Here is a 19,876-nt window from a genome sequence, read left to right on the forward strand (position 1 = left end):
TTCTCCTTCCAAAGCCCTCACATGTATCAGGATCCATTTGACCAATCCATTTATAGCTTCCTGTCACCTAACACCCTCTTCCTCTCTGTCAACTAGCCAATCCGTCTCCGTGTTATCTGTAAATTTACTTATCGTCCTCCCAGATTCTCATCTACATCATTTATAAATATCACAAACAAAGGAACTACCACTGATACCTGTGACACACCACTGCACGTCAGGCTGCAGTCTCAATAACAGGCTCTACCTCCAACTCCTAACTCTGTGCCAATTTTGAATCCATATTGCCAAGTTATCCTGGATCCCATGAGCTTTTACTTACTTTATCAGTTTCCCATGTGGGACCTTGTAATCCATATAAACCACATAAACTGTTCCACCTTCATCCAAACATATGGTCATCTCAAAAAATTCCTCCAGTTTTTTCACTCTTACAAAGCCATGCTGACAATCCCCGATCAAATCATGGTACTTTAAATGGCGATTAATTTTCTCCTTCACTCTTTTCTCCAGTGGTTTCCATTTCAATGATGTCAGACTCACTAAACTATAGCTCCTTGGCCTATATCCTTCCACACTTCTTGTAAAGTGCCAGTCATCTGGCACCTCCTTAGTGGTCAGAGATGATTTGAAAATTTCCTCCTTCATCTCCCACAGCAGCCTGGGATACAACTCATCTGGACCTGGGTATTTGTCCACTTTTAGATTCTCCAAAACCTCCAATACATCCTCACTTCTTTTATAAATCTTGTTCCAAGAATTTCAGTCTCTTATCTCAAATTTTGTACTTATACACTCCTACTCCTGAGTAAAGACAGATGTGAAGTATTTGTTTAACACTCTATTCATTTTCACACAAAGATTACCTACCTTAATGGGTCATATTCTTGAAGGATATCATCAGATTCTCCCTAATCTTCCCTACCAGTGTTTTCTTATGCCTCCCTGTTAGCTGTCCAGTTGCTTTCTTGAGGTCCTCCTGCACTTTCCAATCTCTTTCATGCCTCTGTTGTTTTGTTCCCTTTGTACCTGTTACATGTCTCCCTTTTCATTTTTATATAGTCCTAAGTATTCCTGGACATCCATGTTTCTCTAGGCTCGTTGCTCCTACGTTTCACCATAAAGTGAACATGTTAGGTTTGTACTCCCCGGTACCATTTTGTAAGTCTTCCACTTTTTCTGCTAGATTTAGTGTCAAGTAGCTGTTCCTCATCTGTTTTAGCCAGAGCCTGCCTTATTTTAACAAAATCTATCTCACCTTAGGGGAAAACCCTTTTTGCAGACATCTATCTTTTTCCATAACAAACTTAGCAACTACAACATTGTACGTTATCACTAAAATGCTCCTCCACTGTCGCCTTGAGCACCTGTCTGGTTTCATTCCCTAGAATTAGGCCCAGCCCTTCACCGTAGGACCATCTATATGCTGACATAAAATGCCGTTCTGCATACTTTTCAAATAATCTATTGTTGCCTAGAATGCAGAAACTCGCTCACATCTTTGGAATAGAGACAGTTGATCCTATTGAAACATACAATATTCTTAGAAAACTTGTGATTGTAGGCACAGAAGGGTTGTTACCCATTGTGGGAGAGTCTAGAACCAGAGATCATAATCTCAGAAAAAGAAGTTGCGCATTTATGACCGAATCAATAATGTATTCAAGGCTGAGCCACAGTTTTTAATCGTTAAGCAAATTAAGGTTATAGGGAAAAGACAGGAAAGTGGAATTTCAAGGCTATCAGATAACCATGATCTCATTGAAAAGCCTACTTATGGTCCTAAGTCTTGTGGTCTTCTTTTGGTATTTACAGCTCCATCCAGTGAAGACGCACATATCACATATGTTTACGTTATGGAGCTGTAGAATGGTTCCTTTACCTGGGTCTGCTGTGCAGGTGCTAAGCAGGCAGGTTCGTTTCTGCCTTTTTGATGGCCAAAAGGTAAGTCATCTACTGGTTAAGTCCTCCGTTTGTTGAACCTTTCTAGGCGGATTGTTATCTGTGCCATCTAGGCACAAAGTGTTGACTGTATAAGCTGCAAAGAGGACAACTGGGTTCTCCAAATCAAATGCCAGTTTTGAAGACTACTGAAAGAAAGAAAGACTTCCATTTATATAATGCTTTTCACAAATGCAAGATGCCCCAATGCGATTTATTCATTCATGTACCTTTTTTAAAGTTTGACAGTTACTGAAATGGAGGAATAGAGTGGAATTCCATAGAGTTTGCACAAATAACTTTGGGTAAAGGTGAGACAATGTGCCCTAGCAACGTTTCTTGTAGGATATGTATCAGTTAAGGCATCAGGTGAACTCTCTTGCTCTTCACTATAATGATTTAGGACATTTTGTGCCCACCGCTGCAGATGAGACATTAAGTTTATGGATCCCTCAAAAAATGACACCTCCGACTGTGCTCTAGAGTATTAACCTAGATTTTGTGTTCAAGTCTGTAGCGGAACTTGTTCTTACAACTGGATGATTTCCATCCTAAGGTCTGAAATAAATGATGGGATTGTGTATACTTTGGTTGTAGTTTTCCAAAACTCTTGGTTCAAGTATTGCCCCATTGGCTTGGGAATTGTCAGTTCATTCCAGTATTTAAGATGGGCTGGAAAGATATATGGAAAATCATAGTCTAATATCTGTTTCAAGTATTTACAACCTGTTATTTGGATCAGATTGAATGTGCACTGGGGCGGTGGTGGGAGGGAAAGGAATGAACTGAGTATAAAAAGATAATGTGCATTTCTAAATTGTAATCTGTTTTTTGGTAAGTGAATTTTTATGAAGCATTCACTAGGTCACAAAATAAGCCACTCAGCTAATATTCAACTGAATGGAATCCTTCTGTGCCTTTATGACCCTATGGGTGGAGATTTATGCCCTTGCCATGGGGAGTATTATAACGGGCAAGGAGAGTGTGCATTTTTCAAACAAGAGGATGGCGAGGTGAGGGCAGTGATACCTTCCTACCTCTACGCTAAGTCTGAGACATAAAGGTTAATGGACAGCCTTCATTCACACTGCAAATTGAGGCCTTTGAGTGGGACCTTATCCTGCTATCGCATATATTCACCCATTGATGGGCGAGGCACTTGTCATGTGGGAAGTCTGAAAGGCAAATCCTATCTTGGATGCTTGTGGCTTTTTAAACTGGGTCCCTAATCCAATGCCGAGGCTAACGTTCATTCAAATTCTGTTTGATTTTGGTACTTGCTCATGTTCAGTGATGTAGAGGTCTGGAACAACTTGAGGAAATCTGTTACTTAGATTTATGCCTAGTTTTAATACTTTTGCTTGGCTAAATAGTAGGCTATAATATAGCCTAAATAATTGTCCATGAAAACATGTACTGGGGAAGCCTGCAATAAGACAGACCAGAAGTGATTCTGTGTTGCACTCTATAACTAATACTTATTCATTGTTACCTATTTCAGGTTCTCAGCAACATACATACAATCAGAGCAACGTGGCAACCAAAGAATCCCAAAACATGGAGTTTTTCTCCAAGAGTAGGATTACTTACCACTACTTTTCTTTAAAAGAGTTCTGGGGTTGTGAAATGCACCACAATTGATTGTGATTAACAGAGTTTATGTCAGTATTTAAGAATGGGTTAGATTTGTGTTTGAAGGAAAGGAATCTGAAATTACATGGGAAAATCTCAAATACAAGTTGTGGGGTAAGGAGCCAAATATTTATGTCTGCGATGACAAAAAAATTCTTCACTTGAAAAGTTGTGAATCTTTGGAATTTTCTATCCCAGAGGGTTGAGGATCCTCCCTCATTGAATATGTATAAGACTGGAAAGAGAGATTTTGGTGCCTCGGGGAAGTCAAGGGGTATGTGGAGGGAGTACAGAAAGTAGAGTAGAAGCTGAAGGCCAACTATGATTACATTGAATGGCAAAACAGGCTGATATGATCAGTTCCTGTTTATGTTACTTATAGAGATTCCATTCCCTCCACTACCTTTACCTCATAGCCCTGCAAACCTTTTCAATTATTCAATTTTGTCCTGAAAGCCTCATAGAATTTACAGTGTGATTTAATCACTTGCTGCATATGAAACTTTCCCTGATGTTTCCGCAGATTGTTTTGCTAATATTTTTGAATCTGTCTCCTCAGGTTCTTGTCTACTGTATCCAGTTCACTCCAGATTTTTAAAATTATTCTTCCAGCCTCCTGTCTGACTTTTCTAATGAGGGCAGTCATTGCTTCACTATTCTATTCACAACACAAAAGTCTGTCATCTCTGAAATCTTTACTGTACCCTCTCCATTGCCATTGACATTCTTCCTGAATTGGAAAAATAAGACACATCAGGCCAGTTGAACTGAAACCAGTGTTTTATAAAGGATCATAATAACTTCCTTACTTTTGAATTCTTGTCTCTAACTATAAAGGCAAGCACTATGCAGGCCTTATTAACTGTTTGCTCAGTTGGCTGGGTCAACTTCGTGATGTGTATGCATATATCCCCAGGATCCTCTCAGCTTGTGAAAATGAGAAATGCATTATTGCAGAGGCAATAGACTTAGACTCCGTTAATGTTTTCACAGTAAACACACTAAAAAAGATGTAAGGGTATTTAATGATTACAGAATTTAAACAGCCATTTCTGTAATTCACAAATTTGTAGATAGATCTTAATAAATTGAATAGCTTGGTCCTGTTTTGCAATAGTATTTGCTTACCATTTAAGTACAAGATGTTTCAATGTATGTTTTTACACAGCACCATCTATATACCAGGAATATTATGTATGTGAATTACTTTGAAGTGTTTTTATTCAGGTATTTACAGTACAATATCCCACAAAACAATTAGATAAATATGAAGTATTCTACTTTTAGTGGAGTGTGGCTATGGAAGAAATGTTAGTTAAGATCACAATAGATCATAAGCACTTATGAATGAAAGTAGGTGATTGGCAATTTATCCTCTCCAATATGCTCCGCTGTTCAATAAGATCGTAGCTGATCCGATGATGATTTCAACTCCATTTTTCCTCCTGACCCCCATAAACCTTAATTCTCTTGTGGATCACAAGTCTGTCTAATTCAGCCTTGAATATGCTTGCCTCCACTGCTCTCTGAAGAAAGAAAATCCAAAAGCTAGTGACCTTCTGTTGTTAGTTGGGAATCTCTTGTTTCTAAACTGTGGATCCACATGAGAACATAAAAAATAGAAGCAGGGGTAAGCCATTTGGTCCCTCAAATCTGTCCCGTCATTCAGTAAGATCATAGCTGATGAGTCCCAATTCTCAACTTCTGTGGCATGGTGGCTCAGTGATTAGCACTGCTGCCTCACAGTGCCACGGACACAGTTTAGTTCCACCTTCAGGCGACTGTCTTTATGGCGTTTGCACATTCACCCCATGTCTGCATTTTTCTTCCAGGTGATCTGGTTTCCTCCCTCAATCAAAGATGTGCCGTTTAGGTGGATTGACCTTGTTAAATTGCCCATTGTGTGAAGGGATGTGCAGACTGGGTGGACTAGCCATAGTGCAGAGCATTGGGGAAAAGGGTAGGGAGGTGAGTCTGGGTGAGATGCTCTTCAGAGGGTTGGTGTGGGCTTGATGGGCCAAATGGCCTGCATCCACACTGTAGGGATTCTCTGATGCTTCTTTTATGTCGGCTCCTCATAGACCTCACCTTCCATATATTTCAAAAATCTATCTACCATTTCTTTAAATATTTTCAATGATTTATTTATTATTCTCTGGGGTAGAGAATTCCAAGCATTCATCACTCTCTGGGAACATAAGAACATAGAAGTAGGAGCAGGAGTAGGCCACCCGACTCATCAGGCCATCTCCGACATTCAATAAGGTCATGGCTTCTTGTGGACTCAGCTCCACTTATCTGCCCATTCACCATAACCCTTTATTCCTTTACTGTTCAAAAATCTATCTACCTTTGCCATAAAAACATTCACTGAGGTGGCCTCAACTGCATCACTGGGCAGGGAATTACACAGATTCACAACCCTTTGTGTGAAGCCGTTCCTCCTCAACTTAGTCCTAAATCTGCTCCTCCTTATTTTGTGGCTATCTCCCCTAGTTCTAGTTTCATCTACCAGTAGAAACAACGCACTCCTTCTATTCTATCTATTCTGTTCATAATTTTATATGTTTTTATAAGATCCCTGCTCATTGTAAATTCCAGTGAGCCTAGTCCCAGTCTACTCAATCTCTCCTCTTCAGTCAACTCTCTCAACTCTGGAATCCACCTAGTGAACCTGCTCTGCACCACCTTTCATGCCAGTATATGCTTTCTCAAGTAAGAAGACCCAAACTGTACACTATACTCCAGGTGTGGCCTCACCAGCACCCCATAGAGCTGTAGCATAACCTCCCTAGTTTTAAACTCTGTCTGTCTAGCAATGAAGGACAGTATTCTATTTGCCTTCCTCATTACCTGCTGCACCTGGAAACCAACTTTCATTAGGACACCCAGGTGCATCTGATTAGCAGCATGCTGCAATTTTTCACCATTTAAATAATAGCCCATTTTGCTGTTATTCCTATCAGAATGGATGACCACTCATTTACCAACATTGTATTCCATCTGCTAGATCCTTGCTCACTCACTCAACCTATCTATGTCCCTCAGACTTTCAGTATCCTCCGTGGACACTTTGCTGTACCATTTATTTTGATGTCATCTGCGATCTTTGACACACTACATTTGCTCCCAAACTCTAAAACATCTATATAAATCATAAACAAATGTGGTTCCAACACTGATCCCTAAGGCACACCACTAGTCACTGATTGCCAACTGGAAAAACACCTATTTATTCCCACTCCTTTCTTTTGCATCTCTGTTTTAAATGAGCATCCCATTATTCTGTAACAATATCCTCTAGTTTGAGATTCGCTGATTAGTGGAAACACCTCAACATCTAACCTGTAAAACATGAGCAGTATTTATGGCCGATAGAAATCATGACAGCATTCAACCTGGCAGCCACACTAAGACAGCAACCGACCAGAGTTAAAGACCCATTAGATACCATGGACAAGACAAATGTGGTCTACAGGATACCATGTGGAGGACAAATGTGGGACAAGCAAGCAGACAACTAGCAACCTGCATCCACAAACACCACCTAGCAACTAAACAATGTGACCAGATGTCCTTGGTTTCAATACACACAGATGAGAAAAACGACACTTTTAACTGAAACAACACTACTATCATTAGACAAGCCAAAAGGAGGACAACCAAGGAATTCTTGGAGGCTTGGCATGCATTTGCAAACTCCATCAACAAACATATTTAATTAGACCCGATACACTGACCATTGCCATACACAGCCGGGACCGGCACCTACTGGAAGCAGCAAAAACCAGACCATATGAATTTGAACTGGGACAAGACAACAGCGCTTCATAGGAGGCTCCATAGCACAGAGGATGTCACTTAGTAGGGGGACAAAATGTCAAAAGTAATCAAATCTCCCAACTTGGCGAACACACCAACATCTACAGTGATCGTGATTGCCGGTGGTCAGTCATTTCAGTTCGAGGACATTTCTGCAGCAGTTCATTTGGAGTAGTGTCCTAGACCCAACCATTGTCAGTTGCTTAATCAATGAATTATCAAATAATAATGATCAATTAATAATCAATGAACTTCCCTTTATCAGAAAGTCAAGTGGGAATGTACACAGATGCCCGCACCCATGTTCATGACCATTTGCAGCAACTCAAATACCAAAGCAATCCATGTCCAAATGCAGAAAGACCTGTACAACTTCCAGGCTTGGGCTGAAAAGAGGCAATAACATTTGCACAACTCAACTGCCAAGCAATGACCATCCCCAAGGGAAGGCAATCTAACTGTTAGCTTGACATTTAATGGCAATACCATCTCTGAATTCCACCCTCCCCCCCACCCCATATCAACGTCTTTAGATTATCTTTGACCAGAAAGTCAACTGGACTAATCATATAAAAACTGTGGCTACAAGAACAGGTCAGAGGTCAGGAATCCTTAGGTGACAGCTCTCCTCTTGTCTCCCCAGAGTTTATCACCATCTATAAGGCACTAGTGATGAAGTAATCCTCACTTTCCTGGATGAATGCAGCTCTGACAACTCCCAAGAAGCTTGACATCATCTAGGACAAAGAAGCCAATTTAATTGGCACCATATCCACTCCATCCACCATAGATTTTGTCAGCAGCAGAATGTACCATCTCCAAGATGTACTACAGAAATTCACCAAAGCTCCTTAGCTAGCATCTTCCAAAACCATGACCACTTCCATCCAGAAGGACAAGAACAGCAGATACATGAGAACACTAAAGCCTTCAAGTTCTCTTCCGAGCCACTCACCATCCTGACTTGAATATATGTCACCGTGTCTTCCACATCACTGGGTCAAAGTCCTGGAATTCCCTCCGTAATCGCATTGTGGATCTATTTACAGCACATGGACAGCATAATTTCAGAAAGTCAAAATGCCTTCTCAGGGACAAGTTTGGAGCGAAAATAAATGCTAGTCCAGCCTACATCTCATGACTGAGTTAAAAAATCACTTTCAGAATCTTGTTAGTTTCAATAAGATCACTTCCTCTTTCTTCTAAACTCTGGTGAATAAAGGCCTATCCACTTATGGGGCATGGGCATTGCTGGCGGGCCAGCATGTATTGGTAGTTCCTAGTTGCTCTTGAGAAGGTCATTGTGAGCTGCCATCTTGAATTACTGTAGTCCATGTGCTGTAGGTAGACCCACAGTGTCCTTAAGGATTTTGACCCAATGACAGTGAAGGAACGACAATATATTTCCAGGTCAGGATGATAAGTGGCTTGGTGGGGCACTTGCAGGTGGTGGTGTTTCCATATATCTGCTGCCCTTGATCATGGGTTTGGAAGGTGCTGTTGAAGGAACTTTGGTGAATTTCTGCAGTGCATCTTGTAGATGATACACTCTGGTCTGTGTGTGTGGCTTTTCGGTGTACTTTCGTTTACAGTTCCCCATTTGTCTTGCACTCTACCATGATGTCCAGGAATGGGAGTTGTTCGTTCTTCTCCTCCTCTCAAGTGAATTTTATTCTGGTGAGGTGTTGTTTATGAGTTTGTGTGTCTCTTCTAGTTTGGTCTGTTTAATGATGACAAAGGTGTCGTCTACGTAGCATATCCATAGTTTAGGTCGGCTTTGCGGAAGACCAGTCCTTTCCAGCCTTTGCATCACAGCTACTGCTAAGAGTTCGGAGATAGGCGATCCCATGGGTGTCCTGTTGATTTGCTTGTATGTTTGGCTGTTGAAGGTCAAGTGGGTGGTCAGGCATAGGTCCAGTAGTTTAAGCATGTTGTCCTTGGAAAAAGTTTCACTGGGGTCCTGTTCTTGTTCAAGTAGTATTGTCATTGTTTCTCTTGCTAGCAGTATGAATATTGATGTGAACAGGGCAGTGACATCAAACGATATCGTGGTCTCTTCGTCCTCTATCTTAATGTCTTTGATGGAGTTGAGGAATTCTTGGGCTGAGTGGATGGAGTGGGGTGATTTGTTGACTAGATGCTTGAGTCTTCTTTGTAGTTCTCTGGCTAAACTGTGCGATGGAGTGCTTGGTAGGGAGACTATGGGTCTGAGGGGAACTTCTGGCTTGTGCACTTTGGGAGGCTGTAGAATTGAGGTGTGTTGGTTCCTTCGGGTTTCATTCTTAAGTCTGTTTTGTTGATCTGTCCTGTTTGTTTATGTCTTTGTAGCGTGCATAGGATTTTGTTGCCTAGTTGTGGTATTGAGTCAGTTTGTACTGGTCAGTATGTGTTCTCGTCGGCAAGCAGTGCTTGTGCTTTGGAAACCAGGCCTGTGTGTGTGGCTTTTTGGAGTACATCGAAAAGCCACACACACAGAGCAGGCATTGAACTTCAATAGTAACCATCCCAACACACACAAACAAAGCTGCGTGCGAACACTATTTAAAAGGGCAACAACGCACTGCAGCAACATAGAACTACACCAAGAGGAGGAGGAATACCTCTTCCAAGTGTTCAAGGATAATGGATATCCAAAGAACTGGGTCAGGACATGCCTACGAGAACAGCATCAGAAAGATTCTACATGCCCCGACACACTCATCACACTACCCTACATCAGGAACACATCAGAACTCACCACAAGAATTCTACAACTGCTGGGCATCAGAGTGGCACACAAGTGCTCACCCGAACTGAAGACCCATTCCCTGCCATAGACAGGACCAATGTCATCTACAAGATCCCCTGCAGAGACTGCGAGAAACACTACATCGGACAAACAGGAAGGAAACTAACAACAAGGGTACATGAACACCGACTGGCTACAAAAAGACAGGACCAATACTCACCCATCTCAATCCACATGGACAAGGAGAACCATGACTTTGACTGGGACAACACGAAGATCCTGGGACAGGTTAGGCAGAGACAAGCACGAGAATTCCTGGAAGCGTGGCACTCCACGAAGCATGCTATAAGTAAACACATTGAACTCTACCCCATATATATTCCACTATGGAGGAAACCCGGAAGTGAGGCAGTCCATTGCAGTGGACCCCAGAGTTTAAAACCAGGTGGGAAAACACGCCGACGCTTCTTCAGAGGCTGCACTAAGGATGTTACCAAGCACCGTAACAAAATATCTGTGGAACAACAAACCAGCTAGGTGAGCCAACCAACTTCAGTGTTGATGTTCAGTGTTACCCTGGTCCATCTCATTTTTTTAACTCAATATGAAGATTAAAATCGCTCATAATTATTCTAGTGTCCCTTACAAGCTTCCATTATATCCCGATTCATACTTTGTCCTTCAGTATGCCAACAGGGAGATTTATTTATTGAAATACAGAACTATTAATATAGTATTGTAACAACAAAATAATTTTCTGTAATGTTTCAGGTTACTGGCATACTTCCTAGCCTGGTGGACGGTGATTGTTTTGTTCGGTCGAATTTCCAGTCTCCAAATATTGGTATTCTGTTTGAGCTAGGTGTTACCTATATTCGTACTGTAAGTTATATACAAAAAATTGATTGATAATTAGCAAATAATTTACAACTCTCGTATAATCTAGAGTGTAGCAGTGCATTGTTACTCAGTTAAATGTCTATTAATTTTGAAGTACAATAGATTTTCTTGAAGTAAATAGACTACTTAATTGAATGAAATGATCGTGCAGAAATTATTTACTTATGCTTTCATTGGATTGAAGTTGGCAGCATTTGAATCAGAGATGAAATGTAGTGCTGTAATTTTATTAAAAGTATTGCATATTCTGGAGATCTGAAATGGAAACAGGAGGTATAAAAACTCAGCAGGTGTGGCAGTATTGTGGAGAGAGAAACAGAATTGACATTTTGAGTGTGATACGACTACTTTTTAGAACTGAAGGGAGCTTCAAAAATGATGGTTTTATGTTGTAGAAAATTGGGATGGAACATTTTAAACCAACTTCAATTCCACAGAAGAGTCTATTGGAGTCAAGATATTGACTTGTGACACTTTTATTGTTCTGTTCTTTTGTGTCTGAGCTTGAACAAAATTATTTTTCTCTTATGTTATGGCTTCTTTATTTAATTGAACCTTTTCCAAAACACAGGCAACTGGACACCAAGGGGAGTTAAGTTGTGGATGGGCTTTTCTGCAACTGTTTACTGCTAATGGAGATGCTGTTCCTCACAGGTAAATAAATGTTTTGTGAAGCAGTTCTCAATTAGGGGAAAAATGAAAGCAAATCTTAATTTTATACTTATTATTGGATTCTTTAGCAATGTTTTGTTGTTGAATAGCTTGGCAATATTGGCCATATGTGAACCATGTACTTTAAGATGTGAAAGAGGTTGGTTTTGTTTTTCTTGCCCCAGTTGAGAGTGTAGACCCTGAGATTAATAACAGTGCTAGATGTACATTAAATTTTCAACTCACATTTGCTTCATAAAATGTTATATATCAACACAGGATAAATCTGATAAGCAAATTTTAAATGGTATAGACATATTAAGATCCAGAATAGTAAATTATATTAAAATGCAAAAGCTCTTCATTAATTAGAAGTCAGAGCCTGGAAATTGGATTGTGCCTCAACTGGGGTGATCCTGTTGTAGCATTTATTGATGCGTCTAATAATGTGAGTTGAATCGCGCTATGCTGCTTATAACCCAGAGCTATTTCCTGGACTAGTGGTAGGAAGATAATCAATGTTTGACAACAATGGCAACTCATCAATTTGGTGTCTTAAATGTAATAAAAAATTACAAAACATGTCATACAAAATTTGACACTAGACCACATTAAGAACTTTCAAACACATGACTAGAAGCTTAGTCAAAGATCCAGAAGGAGAAGGTTGGGGTTAAGGATGCTTAGAGAAAGAATTTCAGAAATTGGTACTTAAGCAGTAAAAGACATGGCTGCCAGTGGTGTGAAGCAAAAATTGGGGATTCACAGGAAACTAGAAATAGAGGAATGCAGAAAGCTCAGGGGGTTGTAGGAACTTAGAGAAGTGAGGAGAAATGTGACCAAGGGAAAATTTGAAAACAAATATGAACAATTTAAGATAATAAAGTGTGAAGCTGGATGAACACAGCAGGCCAAGCAGCATCTTAGGAGCACAAAAGCTGACGTTTCGGGCCTAGACTCTTCATCAAAGAGGGGGATGGGGTGAGGGTTCTAGAATAAATAGGGAGAGGGGTGAGGCGGACCGAAGATGGAGAGAAAAGAAGATAGGTGGGGAGGTGGAGAGTGGATAGGTCAGTCCAGGGAAGATGGACAGGTCAAGGAGGTGGGATGAGGTTAGTAGCTAGGAAATGGAGGTGCGGCTTGGGGTGGGAAGAAGGGATGGGTGAGAGGAAGAACAGGTCAGGGAGGCAGAGACAGGCTGGGCTGGTTTTGGGATGCAGTGGGGGGAGGGGACGAACTGGGCTGGTTTTGTGATGCGGTGGGGGAAGGGGAGATTTTGAAACTGGTGAGGTCCACATTGATACCATTGGGCTGCAGGGTTCCCAAGCGGAATATGAGTTGCTGTTACTGCAACCTTTGGGTGGCATCATTGTGGCACTGCAGGAGGACCATGATGGACATGTCGCCTGAGGAATGGGAGGGGGAGTTGAAATGGTTCGCGACTGGGAGGTGCAGTTGTTTATTGCGAACCGAGCGGAGGTGTTCTGCAAAGCGGTCCCCAAGCTTCCACTTGGTTTCCCCAATGTAGAGGAAGCCACACAGGGTACAGTGGATACAGTATACCACATTGGCAGATGTGCAGATGAACCTCTGCTTAATATGGAAAGTCATCTTGGGGCCTGGGATAGGGGTGAGGGAGGAGGTGTGGGGACAACTATAGCACTTCCTGCGTTTGCAGGGGAAGGTGCTGGGTGTGGTGGGGTTGGAGGGCAGTGTGGAGCGAACAAGGGAGTCACGGAGAGAGTGGTCTCTCCGGAAAGCAGACAAGGGTGGGGATGGAAAAATGTCTTGGGTGGTGAGGTCGGATTGTAGATGGCGGAAGTGTCGGAGGATGATGCGTTGTATCCGGAGGTTGGTGGGGTGGTGTGTGAGAATGAGGGGGATCCTCTTTGGGCAGTTGTGGCGGGGGCGGGGTGTGAGGGATGTGTTGCGGGAAATGCGAGAGACACAGTCAAGCCGTTCTCAACCACTGTGGGGGGAAAGTTGCGGTCCTTGAAGAACTTTGACATCTGGGATGTGCAGGAGTGAAATGCCTCATCCTGGGAGCAGATGTGGCAGAGGCAGAGGAATTGGGAATAGGGGATGGAATTTTTGCAGGAGGGTGTGTGGGAGGAGGTGTATTCTAGTTAGCTATGGGAGTTGGTGGGCTTGAAATGGACATCAGTTACAAGCTGGTTGCCTGAGATGGAGACTGAGAGGTCCAGAAAGGTGAGGGATGTGTTGGAGATGGCCCAGGTGAACTTGAGGTTGGGATGGAACCCCACCAACCTCCAGATACAACGCATCATCCTACGACACTTCCGCCATCTACAATCCGACCCCACCACCCAAGACATTTTTCCATCCCCACCCTTGTCTGCTTTCCAGAGAGACCACTCTCTCTGTGACTCCCTTGTTTGCTCCACACCGCCCTCCAACCCCACCACACCCGGCACCTTCCCCTGCAACCGCAGGAAGTGCTATACTTGTCCCCACACCTCCTCCCTCACCCCTAATCCAGGCCCCAAGATGACTTTCCATATTAAGCAGAGGTTCACCTGCACATCTGCCAATGTGGTATACTGTATCCATTGTACCCGGTGTGGCTTCCTCTACACTGAGGAAACCAAGCGGAGTCTTGGGGACCACTTTGCAGGACACCTCCGCTCGGTTTGCAATAAACAACTGCACCTCCCAGTCGCGAACCATTTCAACTCCACCTCCCATTCTTTAGATGACATGTCCATCATGGTCATCCTGCAGTGCCACAATGATGTCACCCAAAGCTTGCCGGAACAGCAACTCATATTCCGCTTGGGAACCCTGCAGCCCAATGGTATCAATGTGGACTTCACCAGTTTCAAAATCTCCCCTTCCCCCACCACATCCCTAAACCAGCCCAGCTCATCCCCTCCCCCCACTGCATCCCAAAACCAGCCCAGCCTGTCTCTGCCTCCCTAACCTGTTCTTCCTCTCACCCATCCCTTCCTCCCACCCCAAGCCGCACCTCCATTTCCTAGCTACTAACCTCATCCCACCTCCTTGACCTGTCCATCTTCCCTGGACTGACCTATCCCCTCCCTACCTCCCCACCTATACTCTCCTCTCCACCTATCTTCTTTTCTCTCCATCTTCGGTCCGCCTCCCCCCCCTCCCTATTTATTCTAGAACCCTCTCCCCATCCCCCTCTCTGATGAAGGGTCTAGCCCCGAAACATCAGCTTTTGTGCTCCTGAGATGCTGCTTGGCCTGCTGTGTTCATCCAGCTTCACACTTCATTATCTTGGATTCTCCAGCATCTGCAGTTCCCATTATCTCATGAACAATTTAAGATTGAAGTGATGCCACATTGGAACCCAATGTAGGTCATTGAGAACAGACAGTTGGTCGAATTTTCTCCTCTGAGGCTGTGTCATAGTAGGCCCTATAAGCAGAAAGGACTTCCTGTTGGAATCGATTGGGTTTTTTCACAAGATTATGTTTTGCTAGCTTATGATATATGCATGTGAGTATAAAACTTCAAATTTTATTGGCAGGGTGTTCTTAAATTGCAAGGACTTTCTGGGCTTAAACGTCCTGACATTATATTTGCAGTACTATGCTTTAGCAAAGTCACCCTGCATAATCTTCTCACCTGGAGACAAGGACGGTTGTTTTTCCTATGGATGACAATGACAGAACCCATGGAGTCTCATGCCCTCAAGGTAAACATGGGCAAGGAAATATACTGCTAATTACCATGTGACATTCTGCCCACCCTCAAGTGATTAATCACTCAGGGTAGCAAGGGCAGAGAGTATATACTGGGTAGAGAATTTCAATGTCATCACTGAGAAAGGCTCAGCGGCATCATTGTTGAGTGAACCTAAAGGTTGTGTCCTAAAGGTTACAGCTTCTAGACTAGGACTGCAGTAGTTGTTGAGGGAATTAGCAGTAGGGAGAAACCTAGTTGGCCACATCCTCACTACCTGCAACAGATTCATCAGATCATGACAGTATCAGTAAGTGTGAACACCTCACAGATGAAATAGAAATGAAGTCCTGTCTTCTCATTGAGGATGCCCTCCATTATGTTGTATGCCCCTACCACATGCCAAAAAGGGAGAGGGTAACTCAAGACTGGGCATTCAAGAGGCACTGTGGACTATCAGCAGCTGAATTGTATTCAAACACGACCTCATGACATAATTACCATTGTTGTCGCCCTGAGTATCAACTCCATGAAGATTGCAGCAGGGCATGCCAGGAACAGCACCAGACATAATAGTGCAGCAACTAGACAGGAGGAGAGTGGAGCAAGCCCGAGTGTGAATAGCAGCAGTAGAGCGTCCAGATAAAAGCCTGAGGAATGGGGGTGCCGAGAATAGACTCCATCGGAGCTGCACTGGAAAAGAAGCAAAGCGAACCGTCTTTGAACCCAGAGGCAGACCTCCTGAGGTGACATTAGGGTTCAAAAATTAACACAAGGGCAAGAGAATTGGCTGCTTAGGAACCAGCTTTAAGCTTTAGGGATTGAGTGAGTAGTACCAGGAGGGAGACAGAGCGTAAAGCCGTTATTTTTGTGGTTGGTACTTTGTTAGGAATAGAGAGAAAAAAAAATTTGATTTGGTGAGTAGTGGATAAGATTGAGTACTTGGTTGCTAGTTTATTGTTTGTAGTTCGTAAGAATCATAGTGGCAGGAGAACTCGGCTCTGTGGAATGCTCCTCGTGCGATATGTGGGAAGCCAGGGATACTTCCACAGAAACATTGAAGATAAGAGCAAGAGGAGGTCATTTGGCCTTTCAGGCCTGTCCCACCATTCTTCATAATCATGGCTGATCATCCAACTCAATAGCCTAATCCTGCTGTCTTCCCATAACCTTTGATTCCATTTCCCTCAAGTGCTATATCTAGTCACCTCTTGAATATATTCAGTGTTTTAGCATCAACTACTTCCTGTAGCAATGAATTCCACAGGCTCATCACTCTTTGGGTGAAGAAATGTCTCCTCATCTCTGTCCTAAATCGTTTACCCCAAATCCTCGTACTGTGACCCCTGGTTCTAGATGCACCCACCATCAGAACACATCCTTGCACCTACCCTGTTCAGTCCTGTTAAAATTTTGTAAGTCTCTGTGAGATCCCCCCCTCATTTGTTTGAACCCCAGCAAAAACAATCCCAACCTAGTCAATCCCTCCTCATACGTCAGACTCGCCACCCCCTGGAATCAGCTGGTAAACCTTTGCTGCACTCCCTCAAAAGAAAGAGTATCCTTCCTCAGAAAAGAAGACCAAAATTGCCAAAACTAAAACCAAAATAATATTCCAGGTGTGGTCTCACACTGTAAGACCCTGTACAACTGCAACAACGAATCTCTGCTCCTGCACACGAAACCTCTTACGATGAATGCCAACATACTGTCTGCTTTCTTTACTGCCTGCTGCACCTGCATGCTTATCTTCGGCAACTGGTGCACAAGATTGCCCAGGTCCCAATGCACACCCCCTTTCCCAATTTACAGCCATTCAGACAGTAATCTGCCTTCTTGGTTTTGCTTTTGAAGTGAATAATCTCACATTTCTCCAAATTATACTGAAGCTGCCATTGATTTGCCCATTTACCTAACCTGTCAAGATCATGCTGAAGGATCTCTACATCCTCATCACAGTTCACCTTCCCCTGCCCAACTTGGTATCATCTGCAAACTTGGAGATGTTACATTTTGTTCCCTCATCTAAATCATTGATATATATTGAGAATAGTTGGGGTCCCAGCACCGATCCCTGTTGCACCCCACTAGTTACTGCCTGCCAATTTGAAAAGGACTCATTAATTCCTCCTCCTTGTTTCCTCTCTGACAACCAGTTTCCAATCCATCTCAATACACTTCCCCCAATCCCATGCACTTTAATCTTGCACATTAATTTTGTGGGATTACATGGGACTTCGTCAAACACTTCCTGGAATTCCAAATATAATACATCGACTGGCTCTCCCTTGTCAACTCTACTAGTTACATCTTCATAGAATTCCAACAGGTTTGTCAAGCATGATTTCCCCTTCATGAATCCATGCTGACTCTGTTTGATCGTACCATTTTCTAAATGCTCTGTTATAAAATTCTTGATATGGATTCGAGAATTTTTCCCACTACAATATCGCATTCCCAGATGTTACACTCACCAGCCCTGTTTTCGCAGTACCTCCCTTTTTGAATATTGGAGTGACATTTGTTACCTTGCAATCTTCAGAGACTGTTCCAGAGTCTACAGAATCCTGCAAAATGACTGCCAATGCATCCACTATCTCTAGAGCTACTTTCTTAAGTAGTCTGGGATGTGGATTATCAGGCCCTGGGGATTTATCAGCTTTCAATGCCAACAATTTTCCCAGCACCATCTCTCTACTATTATTGATCTCCCTCAGCTCTTCCCTCTCACTAAATCTTGCATCCTCCAACAGTTGTGAAGACAGAACTAAAATATGTATTCAGTTCCTCAGCCATTTCTTTGCCTCCTAAAATGTATTCCCCCCTTTCAGTCTGAATGTCCCAGGAATCTCCCTGACACTACCTTTGCAGCCATGTGTTCATCCGATATATTCTGCCATTTCTCCTCTGACTAGCACATGGCACTGTTAGTAATCCTGAGATCAATACCTTTGAGGTCTGATTTCTCAAATTTCTTCCTATCTCCCTGTGTTCTGCCTTTAGAACCTCAGCCCTTTTTTTAACCTATGTCATTTGTACCGGCGTGTACCACGACCACTGGCTGTTCACCCTCCTCGTTCAGAATGTCCCGTACCCACTCCGAGACATCCTTGACCCTCGCACCAGGGAGGCAACTTACCATCCTAGAGTCTTGTTTGCGGCCACAGAAACAACTGTCTATTCTCCTTACAATTAAGCCCCCTATAATTATTGCCCTGGCATGCTTTTTACTGCTCCACTCAGTAGCAGAACCAACCGTGGTGCAGAATTGGCTGCTTCTGCTTTCCCCTGCGAGGTCATTTCCCTCAACAGTATCCAAAATAGTACATCTGATTTGCAGGAGAATGGCCACAGGAGATTCCTGCACTACCTGCCTATTTCTCATGCTTTGTCTAGTGGTCACCCATTCCCTTCTGGTCTGCAGAATCTGAGCCTGTGGTGTGACCACCTCTCTATATGTGCTATCCATGATGCACTGTGCCTCACAGATGCTTCACTGTGTCTCCAGTGCCACACCAGCTCTGAAACTAGAGTTCTCGGGAGGTGTAGCTGGGGACACTCCGTGCACACATGCTGACCTGGATGGGTTGTGTGGGTGCCTGGAGCTGTCCCCATTCAGCCACATGGAGGAAGTGTGTCTGCTGCAGCTCCTGATTGACCACATGGAGTGGCTGAAGCTGCAGATGGACTATGGAGCATTCATGATGCTGAGGACGTTGAGGATTACATGTTTAATAAGCTGGTCACACTGCAAGTAAGGGCTACCCAGGTCGAAAAGTGTTGGGTGACCACCAGGAAGACTAGAAAGTGTGGGAAGGCAACGTAGGAGTCCCCTTTGACTAACCCTCTTTGAAACAGACATCTGTGTTTGATACTGTTGGGGGAGCAGGTGATGGCATCTCAGAGGCAACAGCCAAGTTTATGACATCAGGGGATGACAAAGACTGTAAAATTTTTAGTGATAGAGAACTCGATTGTAAGGGGAACTGACAGGTGGTTTTCTGATGGCAAATATGACTGTCAAATGGTATGCTGCCTCCATAGTGCCAGGGTTAGTGGTGTCTCAGAGCGGCTATAGGGAAGGATGAGCAGCCAGCAATTTTGCTATATGTCAGTGACACTGACACGTGTTTTAAAAAAACAAAGACCCTGCAACAGGAATTAAAAGAGTTAGGTCATACATTAAAGAGGAAGACTACCAAAGTTGTATTCTCCAGATTACCTCCTGTGGGCGCTGACTTGGCCAGCATTTATTGCCCGTCCCTAATTGTTAAGACCCATTGCTATGGGTCTGGAGTCACATGTAGGTCAGACCAGGTAAGAATGGCAGATGTCCTTCCTTGAAGGACATTAATGAACCAGATGGGTTTTTCCCAACAATTGACAATGGTTTAATGGTCACTGTTAGATTCTTAATTCCAGATTTTTAAGAATTGTATTCAATTCCATCATCTGCCGTGGCAGCATTTGAGCCCAGGTCCCAGAACAATACATGGGTTCCTAGATTAGAGGTCTTGTGATAATACCACTACG

The 19,876-nt window shown here is 43.1% G+C and overlaps 1 protein-coding gene across 3 annotated transcripts in view; it reads left to right on the plus strand.

The window, feature by feature from the left end:
• nphp1 (nephronophthisis 1) overlaps positions 1 to 19,876 on the plus strand; it is a 103,298-nt gene that overhangs the window by 52,547 nt on the left and 30,875 nt on the right. For all 3 annotated transcript variants that reach the window (XM_048530994.2, XM_048530995.2, XM_048530996.2), the window contains exons 11-14: positions 1,816 to 1,944; positions 3,443 to 3,517; positions 10,895 to 11,005; positions 11,595 to 11,677. In XM_048530994.2, coding sequence (XP_048386951.2) covers positions 1,816 to 1,944; positions 3,443 to 3,517; positions 10,895 to 11,005; positions 11,595 to 11,677 — 398 coding nt within the window. The remainder of the gene's footprint in view (positions 1 to 1,815; positions 1,945 to 3,442; positions 3,518 to 10,894; positions 11,006 to 11,594; positions 11,678 to 19,876) is intronic.

Source organism: Stegostoma tigrinum, chromosome 4 (genome assembly GCF_030684315.1).
Source record: "Stegostoma tigrinum isolate sSteTig4 chromosome 4, sSteTig4.hap1, whole genome shotgun sequence".
Classification (NCBI taxonomy): Eukaryota; Metazoa; Chordata; class Chondrichthyes; order Orectolobiformes; family Stegostomatidae; genus Stegostoma; species Stegostoma tigrinum.